The sequence below is a fragment of the Astyanax mexicanus genome, chromosome 16 (assembly GCF_023375975.1).
Source record: "Astyanax mexicanus isolate ESR-SI-001 chromosome 16, AstMex3_surface, whole genome shotgun sequence".
Lineage (NCBI taxonomy): Eukaryota > Metazoa > Chordata > Actinopteri > Characiformes > Acestrorhamphidae > Astyanax > Astyanax mexicanus.
The window spans coordinates 41,752,629-41,767,761 of record NC_064423.1 but is presented as its reverse complement, the minus strand read 5'-3'; the positions used below and the strand labels follow the sequence as shown (position 1 = coordinate 41,767,761).

At 35.4% G+C, this 15,133-nt stretch overlaps 1 protein-coding gene and 1 long non-coding RNA gene across 2 annotated transcripts in view; one reads left to right on the top strand and one right to left on the bottom strand.

The window, feature by feature from the left end:
- Nucleotides 1-15,133, bottom strand: part of LOC125782180 (uncharacterized) — a 132,521-nt gene that overhangs the window by 76,599 nt on the left and 40,789 nt on the right. The window lies entirely within an intron of this gene.
- On the top strand, nt 1,425-13,401 carry tmem9b (TMEM9 domain family, member B). Its single transcript, XM_022670122.2, has 5 exons — nt 1,425-1,693; nt 3,635-3,726; nt 4,332-4,440; nt 5,188-5,322; nt 8,788-13,401. Exons 1-5 carry the CDS (start codon nt 1,616-1,618, stop codon nt 8,941-8,943), a joined length of 570 nt encoding a protein of 189 aa, XP_022525843.1. The 5' UTR covers nt 1,425-1,615; the 3' UTR covers nt 8,944-13,401.

Sequence of the window (15,133 nt, the reverse complement as noted above, 5' to 3'; positions counted from 1 at the left end):
GTGGAGCCGGTTCAAGGAGAAAGTCCCGCCTTTCAGGAGAAACAGCCAATCAGCTTGCAAAGGAGGGTCAGTGTGGGGAAGCCCCCCGTCGCGGTGAGTTCAGGCAGCTCGTCGGAGCAGCTGATGATAAAACCTATCTGTATATACAGCGATTTTTCTAAAAGAAATGTAACTGTAGGCTAATGGAAACTATGATGAGATTTTTCTGATAGCTGCTTAAAAATACTCATCTCCGAAATAAAACACACAGATTAAACCTTTTAAAATTATAAAAATAAAGTTTGTGACTCAGTTTAACTAGAAATTTGTAGAGGACCGAAATGAACTGAACTGATCAGGGGTGGAGTGATCAAAAGAAAGAAGTATTAATTAAAGATTATTAATTGTGTAGGCCCATTAGGACTAATTTTTACTGATGGAATATATCTGGTCCTTGTCCTTTTAGTAAAAGCTCATGATACTATTTTTTAGGTCACCTACAGTCATTTTGTAGAATTTGTGCACCCTTTGTTCAATTTTAAATCCATTAAATAAAAAAATATATATATCATATAAAAGAGTGCATTATGCCAAAAAAGCCAAGACATGAAATCTTAACTTTTTTTAAAATATCTAGATAAGGATTTTTAATTTGGCTGCATTAAAAGAATGACATATGTAGGATTGTCCACAACATTTCAGATTCTGATAATCTAATTGTAGTGTGTAAGTGTTTCACATGTGGTTATTTTAGATTTTTTTTAAACCTGTCTTAAAATGTAAGGGATACTGAACCTTCGTTGGGGATGGTGGGACGGCTTTAAGTGGACAGAGGAAAATATCCCTTATTTTTAAATCTAAAACTTGACAGGTATGTGATATTCTATTTTTTTAAGATGCACTAGTATAAAAATAAAAAAGAGAGCACTTCAGTTTCTGAATCAGTTTCTCTGCTTTTGCTATTTACAGGTTTATGTTTGATAAAAATGAACATTGTTGTTTTATTCTATAAACTACAGACAACATTTCTCCCAAATTCCAAATAAATTTATTGTCATTTAGAGCATTTATTTACAGAAAATGAGAAATGTCTGAAATAACAAAAAAGATGCAGAACTTTCAGACCTCAAATAATGCAAAGAAAACAAGTTCATATTCATAAAGTTTTAAGAGTTCAGAAATAATCAATATTTGGTGGAATAATCCTGGTGGTTTTTAATCACAGTTTTCATTCATGCATCTTGGCATCATGATCTCCGCCACCAGTCTTACACACTGCTTTTGAATAACTTTAAGCAGTTCAGTTTGGTGGTTTGTGATCATCCATCTTCCTCTTGATTATATTCCAGAGGTTTTTAATTTGGTAAAATCATTTTTAAGTGCTTTATTATTTTTTTCAGAGCTGTATAGTTCCTGTTTTTTGGTTCCTGTTGTTTGAGGGGGGAGTGTTATTGGTGCTGCACAGGGTGCTGATGATCAGCTGATGTGTTGGTAGTGCAGTACTGATTACACTCGGTTATTAATCTGATCTTTAGCCTTTAGAACCGTCCAGAACCCGCGGCTCCGGTTCTGATCGGCTCCGGTTCTGATCGGTGTGTGTGAGCGGGGTGTGAGCGGAGAGCTGTGCGGTAGAGAGATGCAGGCTGCGGGCGGAGTGCGGCTGCTGGCGCTGGGCTGTGTTCTGGTGCTCTCAGCGCAGCTCGCCGAGAGTAAGGTAAATAATCACATTTAATTATTAATATTAATATTAATAAACATTAATATACACTATCAGTTATTAAATATACCATTCTGTATCAGCGTCTACACCAGGATACCGTTTACATATAAACATCACTAGGCTAGCTACTGTACTTAGCTTCACTAGCTAGCGCGCTAATGCTAACTCTGTAGTTATCAGTGTAGTAACTAACGTTATAGCTATATGACAGCGGACTGTAAACCCAGTTAGCCAGCTAGCTTTAGCTAGATAATAACACTAACTCTGTAGTTATCAGTGGACTTTAAACCTGGTTAGCTTTAGCTTTAGCTAGCTCTGTAGTTAATCAGTGTAGTAACTTAACTAACTTATATAACAGCGGACTGTAAACTGAGTGACCAGCTAGCTTTAGCATTAGCCTTAGCTAAATAATAACTCTATAGTTTACCTGGTTAGCTTTAGCTTTAGCTAACTCTTTAGTTAGTAATGCAGTATATAACCTAGTTAACTGTGGGCTTTAAACATAGTTAGCTTTAGCTTCCTAAATTATTCTCCTTACTCATTTTTCAAGTTTTCCAGAAAAACTTGAAAAATGAGGTTTATAACGCTAACGTCAGCTAGTTAACGTTACACTAAATGTCATTTCGACAATTATCTTAAATAAAAATCGCCTTATTCTTTTATTTTTCACTAAAATTGTTATAGTAAAAAAACAAAAACATATATGACATGTTTTATTATCAGCTTTAGCTAGCTGCAGTTAGCAGTGTAGGCTAGAACTGAGGGCTTTTAACATAGTTAGTCATAGGTTTAGCCCTAGTTTTAGCTTTAGCCCTAGTTTTAACCCTAGCTGTATTGCTGGTTTTGGATTCAGTCCTAGTTTTAGACCTAGCTGAAGACATAGCTTTAGCCCTATCCATAGTTTTAGCTTTATTCCTAGTTTTAGCTTTATCCCTAGTATTAGCTGTATCCCTAGTTTTAGCTTTATCCCTAGCTGTATGCCTAGTTTTAGAGTTATCCCTAATTTTAGCTGTATCCCCAGTTTTTTACCCTAATTTTAGTCCTAGCTGTATTCCTCAGATTTAGCTTTATTCCTAGATTTAGCCCTAGCTGAATCCATAATTTTAGATTTAGCCCTAGCTGTATCGCTAGTTTTGGCTTTAACCCCAGCTGTATCCCTAGTTTTAGCTTCAATCCTAGTTTTGGCGTTAGCCCTAGCTTTATCCTTAGTTTTAGCTTTAGCCCTATCTATATGCCTAGCTTTAGATTTATCGCTTATTTTATCTGTATCCCTAGTTTTAGCGTTAGCCCTAGGTTTAGCCCTATCTGTATCCCTAGCTTTAGCCCTAATTTTATCTGTATCCCTAGTTTTAGCCCTAATTTTGGCCGTAGCTCTAGTTTTAGGTAGATAATAACACTAACATCAGCTAGTTACACTTACTGCCATATTGACACTTTTTTTACTTAATAATCTCCTTAATCTTTTTTTTCAAGGTTGTTCAGAAACTCAAAAAGTATATCAGGGTTTTTAAGGGAATTTAGATTAAGATTAGGCATTGTGCACAAAGGTACCTGGTACCTGAGTCCTATTCTTTTGGCAGTACTGTGATTTAATGTATTAATTAAAAGGATGTCTGCAGTTATTTGGATATGTAGCTGGTTGGGTTGGTTAGCTGATAAAGTGTGGTTATGTTTCTTTATCCGCCAGTAGTGCAGAACTCAGGTTAAAAACAAAACAAGGGGGCTAGGCTCTGCCACGATATTTACATTATCAACTAATTGTACAATAAATTGACATGACCTTAATAATATGCAATAATGGTGATTTTTAACAGTGAACAGTTTTTTGCCCTGCCCTTACCTGTGGCGTCTTGTGATTGATACACAGGGTTTAGATATTTCCCTTGTTAATCTTGTTTTTTTATGTTTCTATGTTGTTTTTTTACTCTGTTTCAGAACTCTGAAGACATACGATGCAAGTGTATCTGCCCACCTTACAAAGAGATCGAAGGACAGATCTACAATCAGAACGTTTCACTGAAGGATTGGTAATCCATTAAACACAATCTGAGAATCTGCTTTTCCACAGGGGATTAAATTTAGCTCTGGGCTGTTCAGAGAGCTGCACAGTGCAGTGAGCCTGACACGATAATTACTTTATTGATTTATTGTACACTATACCCGGCACAACCTTTGTCATTTCCGCTGAACTCAGAATTATTATTAATGTTTATAAACAGCCCAGATAGGGATTGATGGACGGAGGTTTCCGGTTGAGAGTACCGTTTTTTTTTTTTTTGCACTATAAAGTGCATTGTGCGACACTAGTAAGGAACAGGGGTGTCACCATTTTTTCCTACTAATTCAGCAGGTCTTGCCACTGGGTGGCGGATCTGTAAAGCTAAGCTTAGTTAGGTAAACAAAAAATTCCCTTCTAATTCTTAAATACAATAACAAATGCAGTAAATACATTTTTCTCAACTATTTTTTTTTCTGTAATACCTAATATTATATTTTCTTAGGATTAAATTCTCTGTTGTTACTGTTATGATTCCATCCTTTCCATCGTTCATTCCTACATAAATTCGAGTTTTTAAATCGTTAACGTAATTGTTGATTGGTTTATATTTAACATTTATATTCTTGTCCTCAGTAACTGCCTGCATGTTGTGGAGCCGATGCCGGTGGAGGGGAAGGATGTGGAGGCGTACTGTTTGCGCTGTGAATGCAAATACGAGGAGAGAAGTTCTGGAACCATTAAAGTGAGTTTCTGCTTCTAAAAACTAAGATTATACAGCAAGAAGTTCAGAAGTACATGTGTTTAGTGGAATGCATGCATTAGTGCTGCCAGTATTGCTGCAGAGGTTGAATAAGCTGTAGGTCAGCCTGCAGTGTTCAGACCATACGCCCTGCACACACTGCATCATCTCTGTCTGCATAACTCTGTCCTAAAGTAAAAAAAATTAATTACCATGTGAAAATTAAACTTTTTAATTTTCTTTAAGTTCTCTCTCTTATACGCTAAATCAATCTTTTGCGCTATCGCGCCGTCTCTCGTGCTCTCGCGCCGTCTCTCGTGCTCTCGCCCTCTCTCTCGCGCAGTCTCTCGTGCTCTCGCGCTGTCTCTCGTGCTCTCGCGCCGTCTCTCGTGCTCTCGCGCCGTCTCTCGTGCTCTCGCGTCGTCTCTCGTGCTCTCGTGCCGTCTCTCGTGCTCTCGCGCCGTCTCTCGTGCCCTCGCGCCGTCTCTCGTGCCCTCGCGCCGTCTCTCGTGCTCTCGCGCCGTCTCTTATGCTCTCGCCCTCTCTCTCGCGCAGTCTCTTGTGCTCTCGCGCAGTCTCCCACTGATTATTTTTTTCACATTTAAATACCCGGAATTAAAAGCTTAGTTTTGAGAAGAATAAAAAGTGCGATTTGATGTGATATTTTTTTTTATTGTTTGGCACAGAACAGTGTATCTGCCTGTTTATTGTAAGTTTTACAGTAAAACTCTTAAACCTTTTTGTTTTCAGGGGACGATTATAATCTACCTGTCTGTTCTGGGGCTGCTCCTGCTCTACATGGTGTATCTGACTCTGCTGGAGCCCATACTGAAGAGACGCCTGTTCGGACACTCTCAGCTCATCCAGAACGATGATGATGTTGGGGTACGTCTTTATATAGATGTTTCTTTAACCGTCTTCCTGTAAACAGCAAATATACTGTTTTGTTAAGTGTTGATCTGGTGTGCAGTGTAAGTAAACACCTGCCCCAAAACACTATATACACTGACCCTGCACTTTATTATGAGCACCACGATACTGTATTTTTCACACTATAAGCTGCACTTAAAATTCTTTAATTTCCCCAAAAAATCTTTAGTGCTTCTTATAATCTGGTGCTCCTTATGTATGAATTCTATCAGTCAGGTATTAAGGAGCAGTAAAGACACTCCACTGAAGTACAGAGTTATACAGGAGATTCAGTTTAGCTCTCCAGCAGTATTAGCATTAGCCGCTAACCACAATTTCTCCATTCAGTAGTGAGTATTATCGGCCTGTAGCCTTAATGTGCTCCTAACCTCGGCTAGCACTGCTGGAGCAGCATTAGCATTATTTTGCAATATTTTGGACTGTAGTCTGCGGAACACTCAGGGTTCCTCAGTGTAGTGCAGTCAGGCGGCTAATGCTCCAGCAAAATTTGGGAATCTAAGCTTACAGTAAATAAATGAAAGTGCTTTACTCACCCAAATAAACAGTTTTTAGTAGAGAAATCTGTCTAAATTAACATCCAGCACTCTTTAAAGTTTGACTTTAAAAGAAAGTCTTTTATTATTATTACAGTTTTGTTTACTGAGCTTATGCTACCACCAACATGCTTGACTGTAAGCAAGGACATTTGCTTTGCTTTTTTTGTCACCAGGTGTTTTTGTTTTATTTTGAGGGCACAGAACATTTACACGGTTTTAGCTTTAGCTCTAAGATAGGGGTGTCCAATTATTGGCCGCGAGGGTTTTTTTAGAAATAAAATGATAGTTGGCCCGATATTAAGCAGATTTTTATAATGTGAGATTCAAGGTTTTAACGCTAGGTGTCGCTATCATAGAAACCCAATTTAAAATGCTCCTGATCTCCTTTTCTTCCTTCATAATGCCTACAGTAATGTACCTTTTGGGAGAACATGGCAGCTCCAAAGAAACAAAAAATAATAAGCGAATGCATAAAATTTCCGGCTCGTTGGGAAAATGACAACACCAGGAGGGTTAAGACTAGCACTCGCCTCCTCCGATACATGTGAAGTCAGACTCCGCCTATTTTTGAACTGCTGCTAATGCTATAGCATTACCGAGTAGCATCACAGTGCTAACGCTCGGAGGAAAGCGCAGCATCTCGGTTCTGATACATCAGTTCACAGACGCAGCCTTGTACTGATCCACATCACCCTAGGAGTGATGAGGGGAAATGGCGCCATCTACTGTACTGTACCCACCCAGAGAGAGCAAGACCAACAACTGTGCTCTCTCAGGGCTCCGGTAGCCGATGGCAAGCTGCATGAACAGGATTCGAACAGATGATCTCCTGATCATAGTGGCAGCGCCTTAGTCTGCTGGACTGTGATATTAAGGGACATTATGAAATGAAAGAGCAAGAATCTTAGTTTATACAACACTGTCTACGATAGATACAGATCAAGAAAGTAATCAAGAAAATTGATTATTATTATAAGTTATATATTTAATTATTTGTTTTAATACAGAATCTGTGGCCCGTGACTGCATATATATTTCTCCTTCTGTCCCCCAACAAAAAATGTTTGTATCAAAGTCTCATATCTTCAATATCTTCAATGTTTCCCAATCAAAAAAGATCATATTGATAATAAAATATTTACAGAAATATGAGATGTGTACTCACTTTTGTGAGATAAATGCACTGAGAAATCTGATCACTGAACGAACATTCAGCTTCCATTTCTTAATCTGATTTCTTAGTAATATTTGACGCCTTTTTACTCCAATCTATGGAATCAGAATATGCTGTTTACACACGCCTACCTGAATAATCAGATTGTAATCAAGATTAAAAAGTGCATGATGTTCAAGGTTTGTACGGGTGCTTGATATTCTGGAAAAAGCTTAAATTTTAACGTTCTGTTTTCCAGGCTGGAATTTTGGAGAAATTGCTTGAAAATGCTTAAAATTAACTAAATAAGTTTGCTTTAAAAAAAAATTACAGAGCGTAAATTAAAAAAGACTTTAATTTCTTCTCCTTCTGCAGTTAACAAACACAATTCTGGTTGTGTTCAAGTAAATATAGTACCTTCTCTTGCAGTGTGACAAAAAGCACATCTATAATTTTAAATATATGTATGTATAAATGCTCTCAAGTCACCCCTAAACTCGAAATTCTACAGTAACTCAATCAGCTCAATCAAATGAATAGGGTGAAGAACATTGGTATTTAACCCTTTGAACTCTAGTCTGTTTTAATGTGTTTTTTCTGCGTTTTTGTTTTCAGTTCCTCTTTCAGGTCTTATAACACAGTAATTATATCAGACAGACACATGCCCTGATCTCTTTTACTCCAGAAGACATACGGCTGCTCAAAAATATCATCATTTAAAATCACGTAAAAGGAAGCAGAATTGTTATATTTTCCTGGAACTGATCAGGTTTTACTCAAAATTTTACCAAACGTTTCTTTTTTTATTACTTATTTTTGAATGTATAGACTTTAAATATATTCACACCTAAGATATATTTTCAAAAATGTTTAGATTAGAGTGTTTTTGAGTTGAAAGCATAAGAATATTGATGATTTGAGTTCATTACATGGCTTATTAATTATTACTTTGATTAAAATACCTGGAGAAACAGCATCGGGCTCTTAATCACACCTCTAGGATACATGTAGATACTAAAAACCTGACACTCAGAGCAGCGTATACCTTTCAGTATTTTAATCAGTCAGGACACACAAAGAAAACTAACTATATATACAAAAATGTAAACTTTTTTTTTTTTAGTCTAAATAAATAAAAATTAAGTTTAGTGCAAAATAACTACTTAGTAAAAATGTGCGAGTAAAATTATTAAAAACTATATATACTATAAGTAGTGCGCACACCATACCTAGCTTTAGTTTGAGTAAAGCAGGTAGTTTCACACTGTTTTTTTCTGTGGACACTTTTGAGTCTTTATTTACTGATATTATTTGGTTACTGATGAAACATCATATAAATATGTTTGAAGCACTAAAGGTAAATAATATTGGTTGGGGAAGGAGATTTTTCACTTTTTTAGGTGTTTTTCTCTCAATGGGTTTCTTGTAGATTTAGCTTTACCGCACTGGGATGTTATTAATCACTATTTTTAGAAAGAGTAAGCTCCGCCCTTTCTAACCATATATGGATTATGTTTATGTGTGAAGGGATTCCTGAGTAATTAAGCTGAGAACACAAGGTGAGATTTTGGAGGGAAAATCCATCTATAGGTTATTAAGGGTTAAAATGTGTGAAACTGACACCAATAAATCCAGACACCAATAAAAAAGTGCTTGAATTTTACCTTGTTAAAGGTGTTTGAACCCTGTCTGTTTTTAAAACACTGTTATTTTGTTTTTTTGTGTTAGCAGGACCAGCAGCCGTTTGCGAATGCCCATGACGTGCTGTCGCGCTCGCGCTCTCGTCCCAACGTTCTGAATAAAGTGGAGCATGCTCAGCAGCGCTGGAGGAGGCAGGTCCAGGAACAGCGCAAGTCTGTGTTCGACCGGCACGTGGTGCTAAGCTAAAAACGGAAAACTACGGAAAACTCCTGGACTTTACCATACGGGGCTCAGTCTGTCGCTGTGCTGCCGAAAACTGGGTCTACACCTGTCCAATCCCAATAATAAGCCCCGCCCACTACCCCATAACCCCACCCACTACCCCCATAACCCCGTTCCAGTGCAGTGCCCGTGTTTAACCCCTGCGTTCGTCGGTCTGTCCCGTGTTTCTCTGTAGGCGTCTGATGAGCTGCAGTGGGCGTCGCTGCACCACTGATGATTCACTGCGTGATCGTCATGTTCATCTCTCATGATTTCTGAATGATTGCGTCCAATTCTGCCACTTCATATTTATATCATTTAATTTAAGATTAGTTTTACTTGACGGAGGATTTAATATGCATGAAATTTAATGCTGCGTTCCGTTTATCTCGGATTTCTGAGCTAAAAATGATGTTTGAGATACAAATCCCATCACTTAAACCCCTTCAGGACTTCAGGAGATGGTCTGAGATGCATTTAAAACAGATACAAATCCAAATCGATCACATAAACCACTTTTAAAATGGGTTTGAGACACATTTAGAACCTATACAGATATGGACCACTTCAAGAGGTGGTTTGAGACACGTTCAAAATAGACATTGATTTGATCACTCAAACCACTTTAGAAGGTGATCTAAAACACATTTAAAAAGGATACAAATACAAAACGATTACTCAAACCAGTTCTGACGTTAGTTTGAGACCAATTTCAAACAAATAAAAATCCAAAATGATTACTTAAACCACTTCAGGTGGTTGTCTGAGACGCATTTAATAAACTGTTACAGATTCGATTACTCAAACTACTCTAAAGATGGTCTGAGACACAGTTAAAACTTAAACAAATCCAAAACGATCATTTGAACCACTGTAGAAGGTGGTCTTAGGCAGATTTAAAGCAGATACAGATCCGACACATTCAAAACTTAAACAAATCAAAAACGATCGCTTAAACCACTTCAGGAGGTGGTCTAAGACGCATTTAAAGCAGAAATAAAACCAAAATGATTACTTGAACCACTTTAAGAGTTGGTTTGAGACACTTTCAAAACAGATATTGATTTGATCACGCAAACCACTGAAGGAGGTGGTCTGAGACACACTCGAAGCAGATTCAAATCCCATCAATTTAAACCCCTTTAGGAGGTGGTCTGAGATGCATTTAAAAAAAACTGATACTGGTTCGATTACTCAAACTACTTTGGTTACTCGAACATACAGCTCTGTAAAAAAAATAATAAGACATCACTTCAGTTTCTGAATCAGTTTCTCTGATTTTGCTATTTATAGGTTTATGTTTGAGTAAAATGAACATTGTTGTTTTATTCTATAAACTACAGACAACATTTCTCCCAAATTCCAAATGTTGTCATGCATCTTGGCATCATGTTCTCCTCCACCAGTCTTACACACTGCTTTTGGATAACTTTATGCTGCTTTACTCCTGGTGTAAAAATTCAAGCAGTTCAGTTTGGTGGTTTGATGGTTTGTGATCATCCATCTTCCTCTTGATTATATTCCAGAGGTTTTACATTTACTAAAATCAAAGAAAGCTCAGTGGCTCAATATGAACTCATTCACTCATTAGCGCCCTCTGGTGACCAAGCAAACCTAAAATAGATTCCTACACTTGTATTCTTCTCTCTATTAGGGTTCTCCTGATGTTTCTAAAGTGATCAGAGATATTTAAACACTTCTAGATTAATAGTCTGATATCCGAGTTTAAAGGAAACGCAGTGTTGGTGTTCCTCCTCCGTAAACAGAACAGTTTACTCCTGATGCAGATCAGTCACAGATAAACGCCGAGGTAGAAGTGCCAATTTCTATACGAGCTGATGATACGAGTTCCTTTCACAGTCGAGATTTATCGCTTTAATCTGAATTCTCACACTGAAACATGCTTTATTATATCAGTGAGCACTGCGGGTCATTTTTGAAGATGATGATTATGATGATGATTCTTTGTATACAGAAATGTTTTCTATTGTTCATCACACTCCCTGATCTCCATTGATTTTTTTTTTTTTTTAAACATTGGTACCACTTTAAAATAAGACTACCTTTATAAAGGGGTTATGAATGGTTTATAAATGAGATTATTAATGGTTATTAATTAGGCTGCAAATACTTTAAAACTCATTAATAAGCAGTTAATAGTGATTCTACACTAATTTCTACTGTCAAACCCCAGATATCTCTAGATACTGATCTTACTTTGTGTTTTCCATCAATCAGCATAAAACCTGCCGTATTAATATATTTGTAAATATGTTTAACGATTTAGTATAAATTAAATGAACTAATGATTGAATTTAATGACTCTAAGCAAACAACGGATCACTGTTGCCTTTTTAATTGATGTGTTGTAACTGTTAATCAATGGTTTTAAGGCATTTACAACCTAATCAATAATGACACTTTATAATCTAGTTTATAAACCATTTATAAACCATTTGTAAAATTAGTCTTATTTTGGTAACACTTTATGATACCAATTTAAAATAAGACTATCTTTATAAAGGGTTTATAAACGGTTTACAATGATTTTATAAATGGCTACTAATTATGTTGTAAATGCCTTAAACATTCATCATTAATAATCAGTTATAACACATACGTAGAAAGGGCAACAATGACCTGTTGTTTGCCAAATAGTGAACTATATTACATAGCCATCTATATTGTTGCCCTTTCTATGTATGTGTTATAACTGATTATTAATGATTTTTAAGGCATTTACAACCTAATTTAGTAAACATTTATAAACTAATTGTAAACCATTTATAAACCCTTTACAAGGGTATTCTTATTTTTGGTAACACTATTTTATGTACCACACAAATTAGGTGCTTATTAATGTCTTATTATTTGCTTAATAAAGCCTTAATTAGACATTTGTAAATTATTTATTCACTACTTATTATTAGGCTTTATTCTGTGATATTAAGTGTTATTGGTGCTTAATTAGGGGTCTTATGTGGAAATGATTAATAATAACTGTATTAGTTCTTATAGAGCATAATAAACAGTTATCTTATGTTGGAACCCTGTTAATCAGATTAGATTATTAAGCATTAACTATTAGCTAATTCTACATGTTATATGTTCTACAAGTTATATATATAGAATAAAGGAGTTTATTAAGAGTTAATAAGGGGTTAATAAGTCACTAATACACCAAGATGTGCACCATATTCTAAAATGAGCTTCTGTTCATCACTAATTACACACTAAAAAACACTGAATAAATATATATTTAATCAATCACAGACCCCTAATTAAGCACCAATAGCACTTTATAACACACAATAAAGCCTAATGAAGTGAAATGAAATGAAAGTAGTGAATAAATCATTTACAAATGTCACAAATTAAGTATTTATTAAGCAAATAATAAGACATTAATAAGCGCCTAATTTGTGTTCCTTGAAATAAAGTGTTACCCTTATTTTAAAGTGGTACCAAAACATTTGTTAGCTTGTACATAAATATATATAAAAAACATAAGAATCAAGTTGATCGCTTTTAAAAAATCGCTGTTAACAAATCACACTTATATTACTTTTTTTTTCAGATGTTATGTCTTTTTGTCCACTTTCAGAATCCAGTCTAATCCAGCTCTATCCGGACGGGATTATTTTTTGATAGTTTCTCAGGGGGACGTCTGTGAAAAAAAATATTTCACACTTCTACTCTTTAGTGATAAAACTCCTGTATCTGGACTGCAATTAAAAAAACAGGAGGATCAGTGAGTTTTTTCAAGGCTTTCTCTGTCACATGACCTCATCGCAGAGTTCAGTAGCTCCTCCATTTCCACTCTCTGTTTTCTTTTTTTTTTTTTTTTTACGTGGATCTCCGTGGAAACCGTGGTGCACCCAAATTACGTAATTACGGTGCGCAAGCAGTGGACAAATAGCTATTTTATTAAATACGAGGAGACTAAACTCTAAACTAAAATAAACTAAAATTACTGGAGGAGCACAGAGTTCAGAGAAAAACACTAGATAATTCAGTAATCCTGTAATTTTCTCAGAGGACATCTGAGAAAAACACCTACATGATCGTTCTGGACAGGAATAAAATCACAGAAGATAAAAAACCCCATAAAAAAAGAAAACTACCTTAAAAATGACCTCCTGAGAAACTAATCCCATCCGGATTAAGGCTTTAGTTTTTCTTGTGTCAGTTCGTTAATTAACAATATTAAAAATGTAATCTAGATTTTTCATGTTTTGTATAATTTGAGTAAAACGTGTGCAGACTAATATGGAAGGACAGTATTGCATTATCTGCGTTTTTGTTGAAGAAAAAAAAAATGGGTTGTTTCACTCAAATCATGTAACTGTGTCTGATTGGCTGTTGAGTTTGTAGAGGAAGGAGGAGTGTTTTGTGTTGTATTGGTGGTACTTTCTAATTTTCAATACAGTTCTGTGTAATTTATGTGTGTTTTGTGTTTGTTTTGTTCCTATCTGCAGTCATTGCCGATAGGAAGTGTTGCTACATCTGAGTAGCAAGTTTTTCTCCCAGAAAATGATTGAAATTACAAAAAATGTTAGGTTTTCTTATATACTTGTTTATTTCCTTTGTATGTATCGGAACAACCCAAAAATATATATATTATTTCATGCAAAACATGAAAAACATAAAAAAACTATCATATATCAGATTAAACTGCACCTTATCAGCAGTTTAGCTCAAATAAATGGACTATATTTAATATCTGGGTCGGATCGAGACCGGATCACCTTCTCACCACAAGTTTCCAGAGTTTTTTTGGGACTGAGATAGAGATCACCTCCTCTACCTGGTTTTAATCCGGTTCTTTGGATCGAAACCCGAGTGTGATTACGACTGTTTTCACACCTGATCAATTAAACCGCACTAAAGTTACAAACGGACCAGAGTTTGTTTTAACCGAACCACACAGTGCTGGTGTGAAAACGCCTAAGAGTTCCTTTCACTGGAACTAAGGGGCGGAGCCTAACTCCTGAAAAAAACAACCGAGTACCATAATCATAATGATCCCCCCTCTACCAAACTTTACACTCAGCACAATGGATGGATTTTAGCTGTTCAGCCAAGGAAACTCTCCATTCCATAAAGCTCTTTACGCTCCACTGTTCTACAGCTAATCTGAAGCTACGTGACGTTTGGAGTATGGTTTTATTTTTCTGAAGGTTGCTGGGATATTTGAGGTAAAAACTCTATTTTTCTTCGTTTGTTTTATGATTGATGCAGACTAGAAGTACAGATGAACAGAGAAGGTTAAAATGATCCTTATATAGACGTATACTGACTGAGCAAAAGTAGCTAATTATATTGTATTATATTAAATTATATTATATTAAAAAAGGGACAATTTTTCCATTTGCATTTCTAAACATTTAGAAATATGATGGGCCTTCCCACAGCTATTGTTTGTAGCTCAATTAAAAACACAAACTACAAAAAGTATTATTAATAAGCTAGAACTTTTAATAAATTAAGATTTTTACCTTATTTTGTTCAAAATTTCATTTTTTATCAATAAAAATCAAATTTAAATGATGTTTATTTTATGTTCATTCATTATCATCCGCTCAAACAACCATTTCCCAAAAAGCCTTTATACATTTTTTATGACTGGTTATAAAATATGCGCAGTGATATTGATTCATAAATAATTCATAAATAATATAGATCTTTTTACTGTATTAAAGAAGGAAAAATAGCCAACATTTCTGAATAAAACCTTATTTAAAGTTTTTTAGATGCTCAGCATTTTTTTCAGCACAGTTTAAAATAAAGTTTGTTTCTTTTTTTTTATACTTTTAGTCAAAAATAACTTTCTAAAGGTCAAAAACGAAGCCCTGAGCAGCACTTATCAGTTCATCCTGATACAATAAACACAAAATTCAAGCAGGAATTCATGAATTCCTCAAATGGTACATATTTAACCCTTTAAATCCACAGACTTTCTGGATATTTATTAATAAACAAATTGAATAGTTATTCTTATATAATTGTTATTATTTAGTAATTTATTCATTCTTTTATATGGCAGATTATATTTTAGAGATTTTTGAATCAGTTTCTCTGATTTTGCTATTTATAGGTTTATGTTTGAGTAAAATGAACATTGTTGTTTTATTCTATAAACTACAGACAACATTTCTCACAAATTACAAATAAA